General features: G+C 37.9%; 1 protein-coding gene across 3 annotated transcripts in view; it reads right to left on the reverse strand.

Moving 5' to 3' along the window:
- Window positions 1–18717, reverse strand: part of DPP10 (dipeptidyl peptidase like 10) — a 434900-nt gene that overhangs the window by 174675 nt on the left and 241508 nt on the right. For 2 of the 3 annotated variants that reach the window (XM_030278047.4, XM_030278048.4), the window contains exon 3: window positions 12130–12225. The exons of the other annotated variant lie outside the window; for it this stretch is intronic. In XM_030278047.4, the coding sequence (XP_030133907.4) occupies window positions 12130–12225 (96 nt within the window). The remainder of the gene's footprint in view (window positions 1–12129; window positions 12226–18717) is intronic. 3 annotated transcript variants of the gene reach the window in all.

Below are 18717 nucleotides of genomic sequence, written 5' to 3' on the forward strand. Positions count from 1 at the left end.
GCCTTACCCCATCCAAAATCACCAAACAAACAGAAAAAAAAAATTAATGCAAATTATTGAATATTCAGAATTGTTCCGTTTCGTAATGAGGAACAAAATAAAAACAACTGTTAAATTTACTCAGAGTATATTTTAATATAGAGGTGAGGCAGTCAGTGGTTGTGTGTTGCAGTACTCAGGACAGTCACATCCTATACTCAAAAAGTATTGGGTTAAAATTAATAAAAGATGGCAGTGAGACAGAAAGCATTTAGTCCTGAGAGACATATTGTCTGCCTCTACTTCCATGTACAACTCATCAAATAATGATAGTGGCAATGGCAGTACCTGAAGTAAAAAAATTTATTTATCTTCACTTTCAGCTCTTTCTCAATACTCTTTGCCCTGATTTCAGCTAAGTAGGTAAAAATATAATTTAACATTACAACTTCTTCTGGACTATTATAGCAGAACTGTTGCTGTTATTTCAATTCTAGTAACATGCATGAGTTAATCAAGGTCTTCAGCAAGAAGTTTGAGTTTGAAATTGTTTTCAATTAACAATTTATCAAACTAAGAGCTCAGAAAATAGCTAGAGCAGAGGGCAGAGTATTTAAGCAGAGAGGAACATTTATGTAACATGTCATATGACCATTTTAAATTGCTAAAAAAAGAAAGCGCTAACTTGCTGGAACAGTGAGTCCTTGCCTCTAGGAGGACAAGGTACAACTCTGGGTATGAAAATGGAAAAAAGATAAAAATTCATAACTTAGATAAATTTCATTACACATGCAGTTGCCCAGAAAGCAAAAATTAGCATCTCGTAACAGAAGCCCATTTCCATATCTTGGTACATCTGGAATCCATCAAGAATCAATGGAAATGCTGCAGATTATAATATTTACTCTGAAACATATTTCCATTAATGGACCATGACATCATATTTTGGGAAATTTATAATGTGGTTTAATTGATAATACGGGTTAGAGCCTCCTTCTCTACATTGCCCATAGAGAGGAATAAATATTGGATAATGCAATCATTTTTATTCCAAATTAGAATAAATTTAAAACCTTCTACTTCACTAGTTTTTAGTTAAAATATTCCTCAGAATTTCAAATAGAATATATTGAAATACTTGTTTTTAAATGTTGAATTGTTCACTCCAATAATACATCATTTTTGCATGAATAAAATAGTGTGGCCAAGTAATGTAAAACACATTAAAATAACAATGTCAAAATGAAATTATTATGCCAAAGATAAGATTTTGACATTCAAAATTAAAAATCACAAATGTGAGAAAGTTGAAGCAGACTATCTAAACTTTCTTCACTAAGTTTATACAGAAAACGTTCCTTCATACAAAACCTGCAAGTGAAAACAAAAAAGAAAAAGAAAGCATCAGAAAACATTTCTAACAAATGTATCTTCAGCCAACCACACCTGTCACACTGAAAGCTTAGTGACCTTTACAGATGAGCTGTCTCAGCTGAGATCCTGATTAAAAAAAAATCATGATTATCTGAGCCATCATTACAGAATTAAGAGACCCAATCTGGCAGACAAGACTCCAGACCTGAGAAGAAACAAAGCTGCCTTTTTATCCCAGAGACAGCTGCTCTAGGATGGGGTCAAAAGCCAACTTGTGAAATTAGGCAAACTAATTCTCATGTAATGCTTGTCCTGCAATAAAACAGATTCTCTTACCTGTTTCATGTATTGCTATTGCTCACAACAACAACCCAAGAGTCCTGGGGTTTCACAGCCACATTTTTAAAGTGCTTCTAAGTTTTACTTTCAAAGTGCAACTTACAGATTTGCAGGAAACTTTAGGCTTCCAAGTAGCTTTGACTGAACTTAAAAATCAATATGCCACATGCAGAAGAAATTCAGTCAGTCCTATGCCTAAAGTAGGCTGCAAGTGCAGAAAGCACACTCTGCATTTCCCTTTGAGGCACAGTTAAATAAGATGGTCTGCATTCATCAAGGAAGTCTCAGCTATGGATACCTTTCTCAAAACTAAAGATGTGCTTTATCCCTGAGGAGAAAGATATCATGGAAAACATGGGTAAAAACTGGGTTGAAGCTAAATGACTCAGCATGGGAGGCTGGTATCTAAATTCTGTCAAAAACCTGATTGATTCTCCCATTCCCCTATTTGAGTAATAGTTTTTTTTACAAGGTGCCTGGAGTTTAATTTATCTCAGTAAAGAGACTCTGAGTTCGTACTGCAGTATTAGTGGGTCAAAGCCAATCTATATTTACAGATGTGGAAAAACAATACCTGGCTGCTCTAAGGATTACTAGCTACAAGTTTCTCACACAAATTGCCCATAAACTTTGTCAGATTGGAGAAACGAACAAAGATCACGTAACTTTGGGTTCCTCTCAACTCTGCAGTGCCACACAGAAAGTATGGGGGACACATTTGATTTTTACAGCACTAAATTAAAAATGTAATTAAACCCCATCGTCAAAAATGTAATAATTTAAAGTTTATAGCACTGTTGTTCTCACTGCACTTCACACTTTCTTGTGAGAACTGAACAGAAGTGACACACTGAATAGACCTTGAAAGAACCCCAAATACATCAACTCAGTACATGTGGACAGATAAATCCAAACATACTTTCCCAAATATACTGAACCCTAAACATACTAAACCTACACAAGTCCTTTTGCATCACACTGAAAGAGATAACAAGAAAAATCGTTCAAGTGCCAACCACATTTTCATAAGAAGAATAACCCTGTCCTGGGCAAAACAGACCAGGAAAATGGATGAATAAGTGGCAAATATGAGTCAGTGTCTCTGAAATCTGCCACAATGGAATCAGTTAAAGAGAGCAAACTAAAAAAGGACTAAAAGTGAAATGAATTTATGTGTGTATATATATTCATAGACACAAACGTTTTAAAAACTGCAATTTTTATGGATCCATTATGCAAACATTTGAGCTAAACAGAATGGTATAGAAAGTATGGGTTTACTGCCTCTTAATCCAAGAAAAAACATGAATGGACAACAAAATGTAAGGATTAGAAATGTAAAACTTTGGCTTTTAGAGATACTGACTTTAAGCACTGTACAGCTTGCTTATCTGCCACAAAACAACTGTTTGTTAAAGTGTCTAGAAAGAAAACTGACAAAAATTCAAGGATTTGGTTTAAGCAAATGGAAACACAACCAGCCAACTGTGCTGCTGCACAAAGCTACAACTCCAGGTTTATCCCCCTCCTGCACTGCACTCCTTTGAAGAAAATCCAATTGCTGATGAACAAATTAGAGCAGACTTAAATGAGCCTTTGAGAAGCACCATGAAGCCAGCTGCAGGTACAAACAGCAGCTTCCAAAGGAGAAGTTAACAGGCCACCACAAATCCATCCCATGGGGAAAGGGCTGCAGCTCCAGCTGGGCAATGGGCACACTTTGTGCTGACGACAAGTGGGGAAAAATGAACAAACAGGCACAAGGTGAAAATATTACCCCCCTTCATGTGTACATGAGCCTGCTGAGGCACACAGATCCATCTCTGAATCTTTATGAGCAACCAGTGTGGAAGTCTGGAGGGAACTCACCAGTCTGTTGTGTGGCACCCACCATCTGTCACCATTCCAAAATGCTTCATCCACTGCTCAGCTTTGCTCATGCAACAAAAATAATTTTCCTAGGGGGCTGCATCCCGGGAGTAATGATGTAGCACATTCAGCGTGGACTTGTTGATCACATTAAGGACTGCTGGCTTAGCCAGAAATGTGCTACTGAGAAAAGGCCTCCCTCTTCCACCAACATCACTATGGAATCTATGGGAATATTTAAATCTTACCCCTGCACTGCACTCAGGAGACTTTTGCTTCAACAAACAGGGAGAGCTCAGAATTATTTAGTGTCTGGTCCGGTTTCCCAGAGGTTCACACACAGAACTGATGCATTTAACCTTTCAACATTAGGTTACTATCCAGAAATACTGATTAGAAAATGTAAATCATTCTGCTAATCTCTTCCAGAAGACACCTTGTGCATTAGATACACTCTCCCTGTGTAAATGTTTTCTAAGGATATTGATGTCTCTGTTAAATTCTTAATGCATTGGGCTGTGGAATAAGTAAAAAATCAATAGGGACATAAATTTTAAGAAGGATTGCAATGATTAGCTGTGTTTTTGACTATTGCTGGCAAAAGGTAGTTCGACCTCTCTCTAGCTGGAATACTTAATTTCATTTTTTCCTGACTAATGTCCCAATCTTTGGATTTTATCCCATACCTAAAGATTTCAACTAGCATGGAATCAGGCTACATCTCAATAAATACAACTAGAAGTAAGTTGTTCCAAGAAGCAAGGACTCCTAAGGAAAATATATTTCAAATATTCTGTGGAGGGAATACAACATACCTAGTAAAAATTAAAAAAAAAAACAATGGCCAGGAAAAAAAAATTTGCAATCAGTAATGGTGATGCTTGAGAAAAAACAACAGCCACAGGATACTGCAGAAGCCACAACTAACAGAATGTTGTCCTGGTGTACAAAGAATGTTGGTGGAGGAAGGGAGAAGTCATTTGCAGAATCCAATGGTGACACAAGTTAATGGCCCTGAATGCACAGCGCTGTTTAATGCTTGTTCACCATCATTAACAGTGGCACCAGTATCGATGCAGCAACAGGGATTAACTGGTCTGAGCAGAAAGTGCCCAAGATCTGCTTCTGAGGAAGCAGAAATGTGGCACCTTGGAGACATCAATTACAGGAGAGCAGAAAGGGCACAGTCCCTGCAGCAGGTCCTGACAGGGTGGTGGGGCACGGGGATCAGGTGAAAGTAGCATTGTTTAAAGACTAGACCAGAGCCAAAAGGAAATATTACTTATTAAATTACCTCATTGTGGTACACAATACTTGTAGATTGGAAAGAAAGATTTTTATGAGGGCAAAATAAATAAACCAAACCAACCACCCACATAAACTAAAACTAAAGAGAAAAAAAAAAAAATTCTTCCTAAACCAAAATTGCTTGAAAAACCACAATTCCTGGAGCAAAGGACAGCACAATGCACATTATTCTTGGAACAGGGGTGGTACCTCCACAACCTTTCCCTGAATGACCAATTACCCATCCACAGCTGCCTCACAGAGACTCTTGAGCATCAGCACAAACACAGCCCCACACCCCTCTAGTCTGTTCCCTAATGAGAAAACTGAATCATTCACTCTGTTTCACAAAAACATTGTTTGAATTCTTTTGTTTAGGAAGTTATTTTAATAAATCAGTGGAATGGTATCAATCAAGCCTTTTATTTCCCTTCTTAGCTGTTTCTGAGAGAAGTATCTGCCAGCGTGGAGATGCTCTATCTTCTCAAGTTTTTTGGGCCTTCCCCAAAACATTGACTTCAGACTTGGCAAAACTGGGATGTGTATTTCACATATTGCTGGAGTTTTAGGAAAGAAGAAAGAAAAATTTTAGCTGAGAGCCTCCAAAGATTGGAGTGCTATCTTAGGATTTTTTTTTTTACTTGTACTTCCCCAGGCTGCTTTTTGCATCACAGAGAATCAAAGTCCAACTGCCTCTGCTGCCTTTCAGAAATAAACTTTTCACAGAGAACCCCAGGCAACAAAACAACTCCCTGGCCTGGCTTCCAGCTCCAGGCTCTGCACAGAGAGATTTCCAACTAAAAAATGAAAGCTCTGTGCACAGCTGGCACAAGTAACACTGAGCACACCCCTCTTCACTTCTGCCCAAGCCCCTGACAGAGCATTAGATAATTAATTAATTAATTAACATCACAGCAAACTGGTGAGCACCAAACAGCCCCTGCTACACCAAAAGTGCCCCATGGCTGCATTCCAGCCTGGCCACTTCCCACTCCTGTCTCATTTAGGGGACAGGGAAAAAATAACATAGGACTCCACTCTTAACATCCATCCCTGATTGCAAGGATAATACCAGAATACACAGATGTACAATTCTAACAGAGGTGTCTCTTTGCTTCTTGAATCCAACTCAGCGACAAATTTCTGGAGCAGAATTTCTTCTCTTATTGCTCAGTGATGGATTATTTTCTGAACCTGACCCATATCCATTGACAAACATCACAACACACTCAGCCCTGTGAAAACAAGCTTGTGTTTATCTCATGCACAGGAAAAGCTTCTTTTAAGAAGTGCCAAATGTTTTAAGCCATATTTTTACTGCACAAAGTTGGCATAGGTGCTACTATGGAATCTATGTGTCGTGCTTCCCAAACCACTTACATTTTTATCATAAATAATCTTAAAGCAATTTCAATCACCTTCACGCCAGGTTTTCCAGGCCCACTTTTTATTTTATTTTTCAAGATAAACAGGAGGCAACAGAGACCCAAGGGAAGAACCAGCCCCAGTAAAGGCCACTGCCTATACATTTCATTCCCCAGGTGACAAAGGCATGAGAAACGTGCCAGGGACAACCACAGGTAAATTTATGGGCAGACACTCTCTCAGATGCTCTTTAAGGAAAGCAAACATGTTATGAGAAGCTGGAGGAATATTTCTTCCATGTTAACTGTAATACACAGTCTGCAAAACATGACAGTGAAACCACTAGTCAACTGTAAAGCAAAAATGCATTAAAATTATAATTTTTTTCCTTTTTTTTTTTTAGGAGACTGCACTAAACAAAATAAATGTTTGCAAAATAAATGTGGGGAGCAGAGGGATTTCCTCCCCAAACCAGTCCCATGGTTTCTCTGATGTTCAAAAGGGGTGTCATCACTTTTTATCTTTCCTCCTCACTGAATGAAAATAAAGATGACCACATCAGAACTAGCAATTACTCAGGAAATGAAAGCTTCTGCTGAGGCTAATACAGGAAATCTGGAAACACCATAAAAACAGAAAAATAAAACAAGTAAATAAAGTTAATGCAAAGGCTTGAGTTAAAAAAATACTTGGAGTGAAAATATTTTTGACTTAGATGGAGTGGTTTATTACAATCTCCAAACGCATTAAAACTGTAAAAGCAGAAGAAGCAAAAGGAAAAAAAAAGTTGAAGAATCTTTGCCTTGAAAATATATATGTGTATTTAAAAATTATTTGCTTTGAAAATTAAATCTGAACAGGGTGTGTGCCTGCTGAGACTGCTGGCACAACCTTGGATTTTATGGTGGAAAAAGTGATAAACCTAATTCCAAAACAGGGGTTTACAATAGGAGAATGAGGTGCAAACATATGCTTCCTCCAGAAAGCTGCCATTGGAATGCTGCATTCATATTTGGGCTGGTTGGGTAAAGGAAGGAACTCTGTTGGCTTCCCTCCCTCAAGTGTCACCACAAAACCTGTCTCCTGTGCTGGCACACACTCAAAAACACAAACAAAACAACACAAAAACACACACAAACAAAAACACACACACACAAACACACACACATCCAAAACCACACAAATACACAAAAATACACACACAAACAAAAACACACACATCCAAAAACACACATACACAAATACACAAAAATACACACACCCAGAAAAACACACACAACCAAAAACACACACATCCAAAAACACACACACGCATCCAAAAACACACAAATACACAAAAATGCACATACCCACAAAAACACACACCCACAAAAACACATAAACACAAAAACACAAAAACACACATACACAAAAACACACATACACAAATACACAAAACCAAACATATACCCATAAACACACACAAACAAAAAGACACACACAAACACATACACACACATCCAAAACCACACAACTACACAAAAACACACACACACAAAAATACACACATCCAAAAACACACACCCACAAAAACACCCACAAAACACACACAAACACACACACCCCGAAAACCACACATACACAAATACACAAAAACACAAAGAAACAAACACACATACAAAAAACACACACCCACAAAACACACACATACAAAGACACACACACACAAATACACACAAAACACACACAAAAACACACACACAAACACAAAAACACACACACACAAACACAAAAATACACACACAAACACAAAAACATACTCACAAACACAAAAACATACACACAAACACAAAAACACACACAAACACAAAAACAAACACACAAACACACACATGCTCAGGTGATTTGCTGAGCTTTAGCACAAACAGGATTCCAGGGTACTGCCTGCCATCATTCAGACTGCTCCTTCTGCAACACTCTTTATTAAAAGATATGAAAAATACTGTCATTGTGCTGGCTATGCACACATCTGACAGTGCCACCAAGGAGCCAGTGCATTCTATCATATACAGGAAATATTGGCAAAGAATGTCTGAACAGAAAAAAATGCCAGCAACTCACATATTCACAGAGGAATACACAAAAATATTCTGAATTTTATTGTCATTAACATCAATAGATCCTGGAACAAGAGGTGTAAGTACAGACCTCAGTAAAAGAATGCAAATCTGTTGAATCCTCAATATTTCCCACAAGGGAGCATACACATTTCCAAGCAACTTGAGAGAAATTGGGAAAATACCCTGAAAAAATTCTTCACTCTGCACCTATAAGCGGTCAGGTTCAACCACATTCATTAGTCACTGGCAGCATTTTAAATTCTTATTTCCTATTAGAAAACCTGAAGATCAATAAAGCTACAGGAAGATGTAGTCTCATTTAAAGTCTCCAAAACTATGCCAGACAACTGGAATGCCTTCTGCAATTAAACACATTTTCAGTTAACAGGAATTAGACTGATTACAGGTTGGGTGTACTCTACACCACATCCTTTTACAGCCAAAGTAATCAGATTTATAACTGACAAAGTTTAGCAACCTACTAAGTTATTTTCAACAAAATTACTAGCCATCATCCCTATTTTCTTGCACTTTCCTTTGTAAAATCTTTCAAAAAAAGAAAAACAAATCCAAGTCAGGTTAAAAAAATATGTATTGTCTTTGAAATAAACCAAAATAGAAAGAGAAAAAAGGAAGGAAGGAGGTCTGGATGTCTGCACAGGTACATCTTTACATATTATATAAAATGGGAATATATTTTGTCACTTTTAAGACTAGCTCATAGTGTTTCTTTTATTTTCCTCAGCAACACCTGATTATCTCAGATAAAGACCAATATCTCCTCTCCAACTTTAGACATTTGCATAATTATTAACTTTGGTGGCAAGCCCATAAAATTGTGGACTCAGTTTCAAGCAGGAAAGGAAATGGGCTGTAAAAGATTCTGCATTTAAGGGCTGCACTTATGAAAGAGCAGTCTAGAAATAGCTGCATGGGGGTGGGTTTTGTAGTGAAGGAGCTTTCAAACAAGAAAGAAATAACGCAGGATTGGGAGATAATGTCAGAGAAATCCAAACATCAGTAGGGAAAGTTTCATTAAAGGGCAGCAGTTAAATACCAGGCCTTACCTAAGGACAGAGTGAGTCATCCACCACTTGAAAACCTGAAATCTTTCTTTTTGTTTTTCTACAAAACATGTTCCAGACCCTGAAGACACTGCTTACAGCAGGAGCCACTTCTTCCATCTCTATTCCTACCCCTTCCCAGCAGGTAAAGAGGATAAAACTTTCAGATGGATGCAAATTATCCTTTTCCGAGAGGAGCAAAAGGGAGTAAGTAGCTATTTATTTTCTCCTAAAATCATCCTGTGCAGAGTTCACTTATCCTGCCAATATCCAAAGAAAGTGCCAAATGCTCCCCTCCAGCTCCACAGTAATGAATCTGAAGTTATGTATTTCATTTTCCATGCATATAATGCCATCACTGCAATGCCACAGTGCCAGGAAATAAAGTCTTAAAAAATAAAAATAGAAGCAGGAAGCAGAAATGCTGCTTCACAAAACTCCTCCTTGGGGTTATTTATTGCCCAAGATACTGGACATCATTAACTATACTGGCTATTTTCAAAGAAAATGTAAAAAAATCCCAAAACCTATACATTTTTTCTTTTGTGTTCATCAAAAATACTAAACAATTCATAAATCCTTAATTATCCCCACTTATTCTTTACTTCTCATACACATACATACTCCAACAAACAAAATGTACTTTCTTTCCTCTCTTTTTTTTTTTTTTTTTTGTACTATTGGGCTTCATTGTTTTTTTGGCCAATAAACTCAGGAGAACACCTGACTGCAAGCTTAGAAGTTTCCACACAGACTCAGAAAACCATAATTGCAGAAAGACTGGGTATTAGTACCAATATACTGTTAATAAAACACAGGGCCTTTCTCTAATAAATAGCATTTCTAATATTATTTTCAAGAGTTCATACCTGTACAAGCTCATAGCTTTTACACTGGATTGTTTGCAGCATTTTTTTGCATGATACTAATACAAATGATACTTTTGCATGATGCTAACAAAATTATATTTCACTGTAGGAGCTTTTAAGATGGATTTTGAAGACCACAGGAGAAACCTGTATCCAAGCAAGGGTTTAGCATCAAATTCTCCATTTCTTTTTACCACATCTGGAAAACTCATAAAAGAAGCTTTGCTGTTATTACCGACTGTAGAAGAGAGTTAAGAAATACAATAAACTACATATTTTATAGCATCACCAATATTTAATGTACCTCCAACCACAGCCTTTTAGTCTTATTGTCCTGGGTTTTGAAACTAGCACTATTTTTATGCATAGAATATTATGCACATGTTATGAAGAACTACTAGAGTTCTTAGGAGAATCATCTCATGGATTTTTTAAGTAACATGAATAATAGATGGAACCAGGATAATGGTCTCCTTCCACTATGTACTTACCTGCTTTTCGTGACCACTTCAGTTTACAATAGTGGGTCTGGGATAATTTTATTTGACAATTAGGACCAGTGTTTTTCAGATGGGGTGGGGTCAGAGGCAGCTGTTTTAACAGAGAACAGCAAACTGAAAACCTGCTTTTATGATTTCATTAGCAAATAGTCTTACAGGAAAAGAGTTTTCTGCCAAACACAAGAAACTTCTCTTGGCAGCAGAACTGTTCCAGCTTTACCCAGTATCACTTTGTTTTTTGCACTGACTGCAGACAGAAACCAGTCCCAAGAAGAAATTAAGGGCAACTCAGCAGAGGGGTGAGATGTCATTGGAATCGCTGGGGAAAAAGAGTGGCAGGAAACTTCACTGAGTGTCCCTTCTCTCATCCCTAAACTAATGGAAAACAACACCAGAGCAGGTCCTGAAAAAAAATGATTGACCATACTTTTCTCATTTTTAAGATTTTGCTTTTAAATGCACTTATATTTATTATACCCACTTCATTCTTCAGAGTTTATCACAAAGCAGTAATTCAATCACACAGCTCCCTGCTAAGTAAAGCAGTTCTAGCTACAGCTGAATGCCACAGCTGATATAATTGAAGCAGTATTTCCATGCAAAGTCATTCTGAATTTACACACAGCCACCAGCCTGCCAGACTCCTTGCACAGAGCACCCCACAACAGCTTTGCCTTGCCCAGTTTTGCACAAGTCCTGTTGTCATTCCTTTAATTTTGTCACCTGCAGGAACACCCAGATTACCATAATGCCACAAACCAGACAGTTGCTACTGCATTCCCTGTACATTTCTTACAGAAAGAAAGTGAACCAGGCATGGTGACAAGAGAAAAGGAAGTCAACGAGTTGAGAAAAAGTTTAGGTTTTTTTTTCCTTTTTACATTAAAACTGCTTAATTTTGGAGGAATCTGCATACCATACACAAATCATTTAATAAATTAGAATAATAAATACAATTTGTAGTCATCAGAAAATTACCATGACTGTAAAAATATATTGAAATATTCAAGTCTTTTCTAGATACAAAGAGAACCAGTTCTCAAACCCCAAAGTTCAGGTATTAATAGAGTTGGTCTTCCTGTGAATCCCCAGACAAGATCCAGTTCTTAAACACAATTCTTCATCACTGCTTACAACTGAGTCAGGAGCATAACCAGATAATTTTAGTGGGTTTCTGCTAGACAGGGCTTTAAAATTAGAAAGCCACTTCAAAAATTAATGAAAGAGACGTGATTCAGAGCAACAAGGAAAACTGGGACACTGGCCAATTTCAAGAGGGTTTGAAATTTTAACTGATTTTTGTTTTTCTCAGTGACTAGATAATATTATTCAAGACTTAAAATTTTTACCTAGTTTCAAATTAAGTGAGAGCTTATAAACTTACCATTAATCCATTTGGCTTCTGGATTATGAACTATAAACTCATTCCTGAAGAGATCTTCCAAGGATAATCTGTTTTCTGATGAATTTGCAAGTTCATCTAAAATAAGCACAACAAGATAATTTTAGATAATTATTGAAAATAATATATTCAGTGTTGTTTGCAAAACACTGGAATTATAGAACCACAATAACAATACCTTGCTCTTTTTTTCATAACAAGTATAATTTTTGTTTAGTAAAGCTTCATGAAACAAAGAATTAGTACCTTTTGGACAGGAAAACTATAGGACTTGGTGTTTGGTTATGTATTATATTGGGACTTCCATAGCAAAGCTCTTTCTTAACACAGCCCCACACCACAAAAAATTACAAAAAATACCAAAATTTCCTAACATCCAAAGCATGTTGGCCATACTCAGTGCCTTACACTGAGAGAAACTAGATAAAAAACTCCTGCAAGTAAATTTGGAATCAACTTCACCTATTCAACAATTTACAATGAAATTAAAAACAAATCTACATGCATATTTTATAGCCTGTGCTTGCTTTCCAGTGATGTGAACAACATAACTTGGCTAACAGCCTTGTGTTTTTCCCACACATGACCCAGGAATATTGTGCTCCTGAACATTAGCCAACATTGACTTAAAAAACAGAACCAAATAAACCAAAATTATTTTACTGCATCTAAAATCACCTCCACTTCAGAAAACTAAAAAAGAAGCTCTGCAAAATATCAGTGTTTTTCTGCTGTAAGCTAAAAAATTAAGTAGTGAAGATTCAATAGTGAACTGCTGCGCTAACAGTGGTGATGTTGAACCATTGCTATTAAAGCAAAAAGTTTTAGCGTCAAAAGACAAACCCACCAAGTTTTCAAGCAATAATCTCTGGCAGCATCTTGCACTTCACCTGCAGCTTCAGGCTGCTTAGAACAGCAGCTGCCAAAAGCTGTGCTGTTTGTTGCCTGTGCAAAAAGATGCACCTCTGCACTCCCCACACCACCAGTCCAATACCCAGCCAGGTTTTTAAAAGAATTTCGTATTATTGGGCAGGTTACCATAAATTACTGCACTCTTTCTCTTCTTTATGAGTTTATAACTTTGTGTTAGGCAGATTTTGTCCTTACTGATATTAAACAGTGCTCTGATGACAGACACATACAAAGAGAGAATCTGCCATCACAGCATTCAGGCAGCAATTGTGTTATCTCTGTGTCAACCCACGATGCTACCAGGACTTTTTTAACAAAGAAACCTGCTTTGTAAAGGTCATATCCTGTAACACATTTTGGATGAAAATGTGACCCTTCAAAGAGAATAAAGTCAATTAATAGTTTTGTTATTGGTTTTCATTCAGCCAAATTTCTCAATTAGAGGTTCAGCAGAAAGCTTACTGGAATCAACAGCAATATGATATTTTTGCCTTTTAAATCTCAGCACTGCCTGCTGCAGTCACTTCAGCTGATGTTAATAAGGTGCATCCTTGGTGTACTGAAGAGAAACTCCTTTTTAATGCTCATGATGAATTTCCAACAGACACATAGCCTTCCCAGCTGCTCACACCACAGCTCTGCTGCATTTTGCACATTGCTCCCTCCCAGGTGGCAGCAGCACTCACCCACTGTAATCAACTCTTCTTGCACTTCATGTCTTGTAAGGCCAAGCATGCAGAGTTGTCCAAATCCTCCCTCACAAAACAAACATTCTAATCCTTAAATAAGCTTTTTGTCCTGTTCCTGCCTTCTAGGAATCAAAATAGTCTGTTTAGATTTTTTTTTTCTTTCATCTGCCAGTCCAGCATGGGACACAATATTCCACTTGCAGTCTTACAGGAGCTTTACAGCAGAGCAACATTATCTCTCTTGATTTATACCTAATCCCTCTGTTTACACATCGTGGGACCTTGTTAGCTCTTGCTCCTGCCACACACCGTGTTTTTATCTTCAAAGTAAGCACATCTTGTTATGTGTGCTCTGTTCGGCTCCACAAATACATTCCTGTGCCTTCAAACACTGTTTCTCACTTAACAGCACCCAACACTGGGCTCTCCTCATGCCCATTATCCCCTTTCCCCACAGCCTTGTTGACAACCCACCCTCCACAAGGTGTTTTCCATCACCTGTTTGGATTCCACACACCCTGGTCCTGATGCTGTTTATAATTCCAAACGTGTTCCCCTTCTAACCTTACCTGAGTCTGTTTCTACTTATAGTGACCCTTGATTTCCTGCCAGTTTGCCAACTAGCAATCAAGCTCACACAAGCTGTTATGTTGTCAAAAATTGCCTTACCTATGACAGACTTTTTTCCAACTGCTTAAATAAAAATCACTAAAACAATACATCAGCTGAGTACAGAGAAGCTATTAGAGAAGAAAGGAACATCAGCTCTGCTCTCTATCACATCCCTGGCAAGAAATCTCGATATAAACTGGATCTTAAAGTAAGTTTTAAATTACAGTTAGCATTTGTAAACTGAAAGAAATGGCATCTGCAAGCAACCTTACAAGATGTTTTAGAAGTATTTTTTTCCTAATGCTAAGTTTTAACCAAAACAGAGCTCTGTTTGTAACCCCTTGCCCCCTGTCAATACCTCAGATGCCCAGTTTATCTATAACAGAATGACTTACACATCCTGGGAACCCTCAAAACAGTAGTGGGTTAATCTTTATGGAGCACAAGCACAAATTAGTTGCACCCCACCACGGTGATACCCAAAGGCAGGGAGAACAGGAGGGGGTCCCCCTGTGTCAGGGACCAGCTGCAATGCACGGAGCTACACCTGAGGATGGATGAGGAGGCGACCTTGTGGGTCAGGATTAAAGAGAGGACAGGGACAGGTGACATTATTGTCACCCTGGGGGCTGCTACAGGCCACCCCAGCTGGAAGACAGAGGGCAGTGTCCCCACATCCACAAGCCCTGGTCCTTGTGGGTGACTTTGACCACCCCAATACCTCTTGAGGGCACAGCACAGCAGGGCATAACCAACTCAGAAGGCTCCTGCAATGCATTGCTGGTAACTCTTCTGCAAGTGACAAGGACATGGAGCTGGTGGAGCAGGTCCAGAGGAGGACACAAAGATGCTCAGGGGGCTGCAGCATCTCTGCTGTGGAGACTGGGGAGATTTGAGGCTGCTCAGCCTGGAGAAGAGAAGGCGCCAGCAAGACCTTCCAATACCTCAGGGGGCTCCAAGAAAGCTGGAGAGGGATTTTGGGGCAGTCACAGAGTGACAGGACAAGGGGAAATTGCTTTAAACTGAAGGAGAGCAGGTTTGGATTGGTGTTAGGAAGGAAATCTTCCCTGTGAGGGTGAAGAGATCCTGGCACAGGGTGCCCAGAGAAGCTGTGGCTGCCCCATCCCTGGAAGTGTTCAGAACCCCGACAGGGCTTGGAGCCTCCTGGGATAGTGGAAAGCATCCCAGCCCATGGCAGGGGGGTTGGAATGAGATGATCTTTAAGGTCCCTTCCAACCCAAACTAATCTTTGATTCTAGGATGTACTCATTTCATTTTAAAGACTTCCTTTTACTACTTTGTATTTATTACATTACAAAATAGCCTACTATCTCTTTTTCATTTCCCTGTAAATTTTATTGAATTATTCCTTAAAGGAATGATATTTCCAATGTTCTCACACTATTTACCAAAGACTTCTGTATTTCAGTCTGAAATTATATCTGTATATGTATAGCAAATTACACAGATTACAAACAAAACCAAATGCTAAAGAGTTTTTTGGCTGTACATCCAATTAAAAACAGTTCAAATACTGGCATGTATTAATTCAAAGTGACAAACCTGTTTGTGCTTACTAAACTAGGAGACTCCAAAACTTGAAATTAACGGCCTTGCTACTTTTCATGAGTTTATAGGATATTATTTTTGCAGGTTAAATGTAGTCTAAACACCTCATAAAATTTGCCTTCTAACTTAGCAAATAAAACTAATAATTATGTACTGTAGTATGCCATTAACTGAAGCTCCCTACTGACTTTTCTCTGGGAAAAAGAAAAAGGTTTTATGCTAGAAATTAGGATAAAGGCTTGATGTTAAATGCCATCTGAAAAGTGGAAAACACCACTAGTAAACTCTATGCAAGACAACAGGTGTAACTGGGAATTAGCATGGCTCACTTTGTGTAATCATGACAAAGGAAGAAAACTTGACTGAAAATAGTTGGGTATCAAAACCTACCTGCCAATTTACAGTAGTTAAAGGGAGTCTGTACAAAATTGAACAGAAACCTGAAACTTCTTGCAGTGAATATCCACAACACCAAAAAAAATTGTAGTTTGCTTTCTTTTTCTTTAAGAGTAGTATGAGAGAGGGTATGGAGAGATGGAGAGGTCAATCCTAACCCTGAACAGCTTATCTACTGGACATAGTCCAAATGGATTCTCTTCCCAGAGTTGATTTTACTCAACCCTTTCCACAAAAGCATTTTCTGACCATTTGTCTGACCTAAATGTTCCTAAAGTAATTTTTCTGGAAAAATGTCCTTTTTTTTCTATCATGTGTGAGTTCTCCTTGAGTCTATGATTAGGTAGGTGCCTCTTTGCTCAACAGTAAGTGTACAATCAAATATATGATTTGTGTACAATCAAATATATGATTTAAATGCCAATATCAATATCTCAGTAAGCGAGTCCTAGAGAAAGCATTTCAGTCTTCCACACCTTCAGAAAATGTAAGTTAACATGAAGGTAGAACTACTGATAGTCCCAAAAAGAAAAAAACAGCTTTAAGTGTTGTGGCAAAACAACTGTACAGGGGAGGCCAAATCCATACAGCTCTTAGGCTGTTCTTAAGTTTTTCATATAAAAGCTTTCAGCTGCTAATAGTTTCAACTGAACATTTGTCAGTTTTGAGATACAGATCAACAGTGGTTCATCAGATAGGTCTTCACATAATTCCTACAACGTGGAACATACTGTCATGATGCAAAGCAAAAACAAGTTGATTCAAAGGCAGGAATGATTTAAAGGCACTGATATCTAAACATCTACCTAAGACTATTTCATTATATGCAGGTGTGAGATGAAACCTCAAAAACATGAAATAGAATAAAAGCAGAAGATAAAAGGTGCCTGTGTTTATACTGACATACAAACCAAATGATGGCATCTCATGGACAGTCACCTGTGTCTCTGCACTGGCCACTAATTCCCAATATAAAGATATATTTATAAGACTATTCCCATATTAAACAAAAATCACTAGATTCATAATGCCCCAAAGGACAGACAGGTTCCTGTTCTGAAACTTCCAAGTTTGCCACTCCAGTCCTCTGCTTTAACAAGAACAACTTCCTGCTTTGGCATCTCTGTGCACTTTTGTTATCATTGCACTCTCCTCATTTTGAAAAAAAAACAGCAGGGGTATTTGCCTGCAAGCCTTCTACTCCTAGGTATGGAGCAGTGTAGCAATTTCTACTTGCTGGGAGCAGTGGGGTTTATTTAATGTACTCCTTAGTCCACAGGGAGTTCCTGAGCTCCAACAAGTGGTTACTGGGCTGAGGGTTCATTCAGACTCTGCCACTAATGTTTTACATCACTGGATGGTTTGTTCTTCCACTTTTCCATCTCTTTGTTGAGAACACTCAGACATTTATAAAGATTCTGAGTATTATCATAGATTAAAAGCAAGATGAAATTATCAGAAATGTTACTAATAGTGTTGGTACAATACATTTACTCAAACCACAACCAGAGGTTTCAGATTTGAACAAAAGCCAAGATATTAATAGGTCAATATACATCTCTTATTTCAATCGAGATCCTACTTAGTATTGTATAGTTAAGTTATATTCCATGTAATAAAAGATAATACAAAAACAAAATTAATCATTTCCTTTTAGTTTGAACATAGTTTCTATCTTTAGTGGACTCTAAAGCCTCTTTGAAGCCTTTTGCAAATGAATTACACTTTCTTTTAGAAACATGTTATCCCATATGGAAGCATTAGTCCCTCTATGAAAAGGCAGGAAAGCTGTTGCTCAAAATTTAAGAGAAGTCAAATGACAACTGTTAGTGTACACAAACCTAAGAGTTTCTTATATTGTGGGCAAAACAATGTGTAAATAATTGCAGGCAAAAGAAATCACTGCACTTGTGTTTGGCATATCAGTAAGTACGATTTGCCTCTGAAAAATACCAGTGAAACACTCATGCTTCTGAGCAATAACCATCTGAAATTATCATCATTTCCACAAAAAGTAGCAGCATGATGTACAGTGTTTAGGGGAATTTACATGAAATCTAAAAAGCACCCATCCATACAGGCAGAACTAAATAGGGACAGAACTCTCTGATGCTCAAAATAGTATTAGAAATGAACACTGAAACATCCCAAGGTAACAGAGGACATTTGCACTGAATATCTTCATTCAGACCTATCATATTTTACGAGAAGGATTTTCAAACCCAAATATTTATAATAACAAATTAGCATCAACTTAGAAATGAGCACTTCACAATAGCCAGATGTGAGGGGGGAAGTGTCTCTACTTTTTTCTCCCCTCAAGTATTGGACATCCCAAAGTGATCTTAACACATATGCATGACAAAGTGTCAGCTATAGTGCTTAGTATCTG

This window comes from Taeniopygia guttata, chromosome 7 (genome assembly GCF_048771995.1).
Source record: "Taeniopygia guttata chromosome 7, bTaeGut7.mat, whole genome shotgun sequence".
In the NCBI taxonomy this organism is placed as follows: Eukaryota; Metazoa; Chordata; class Aves; order Passeriformes; family Estrildidae; genus Taeniopygia; species Taeniopygia guttata.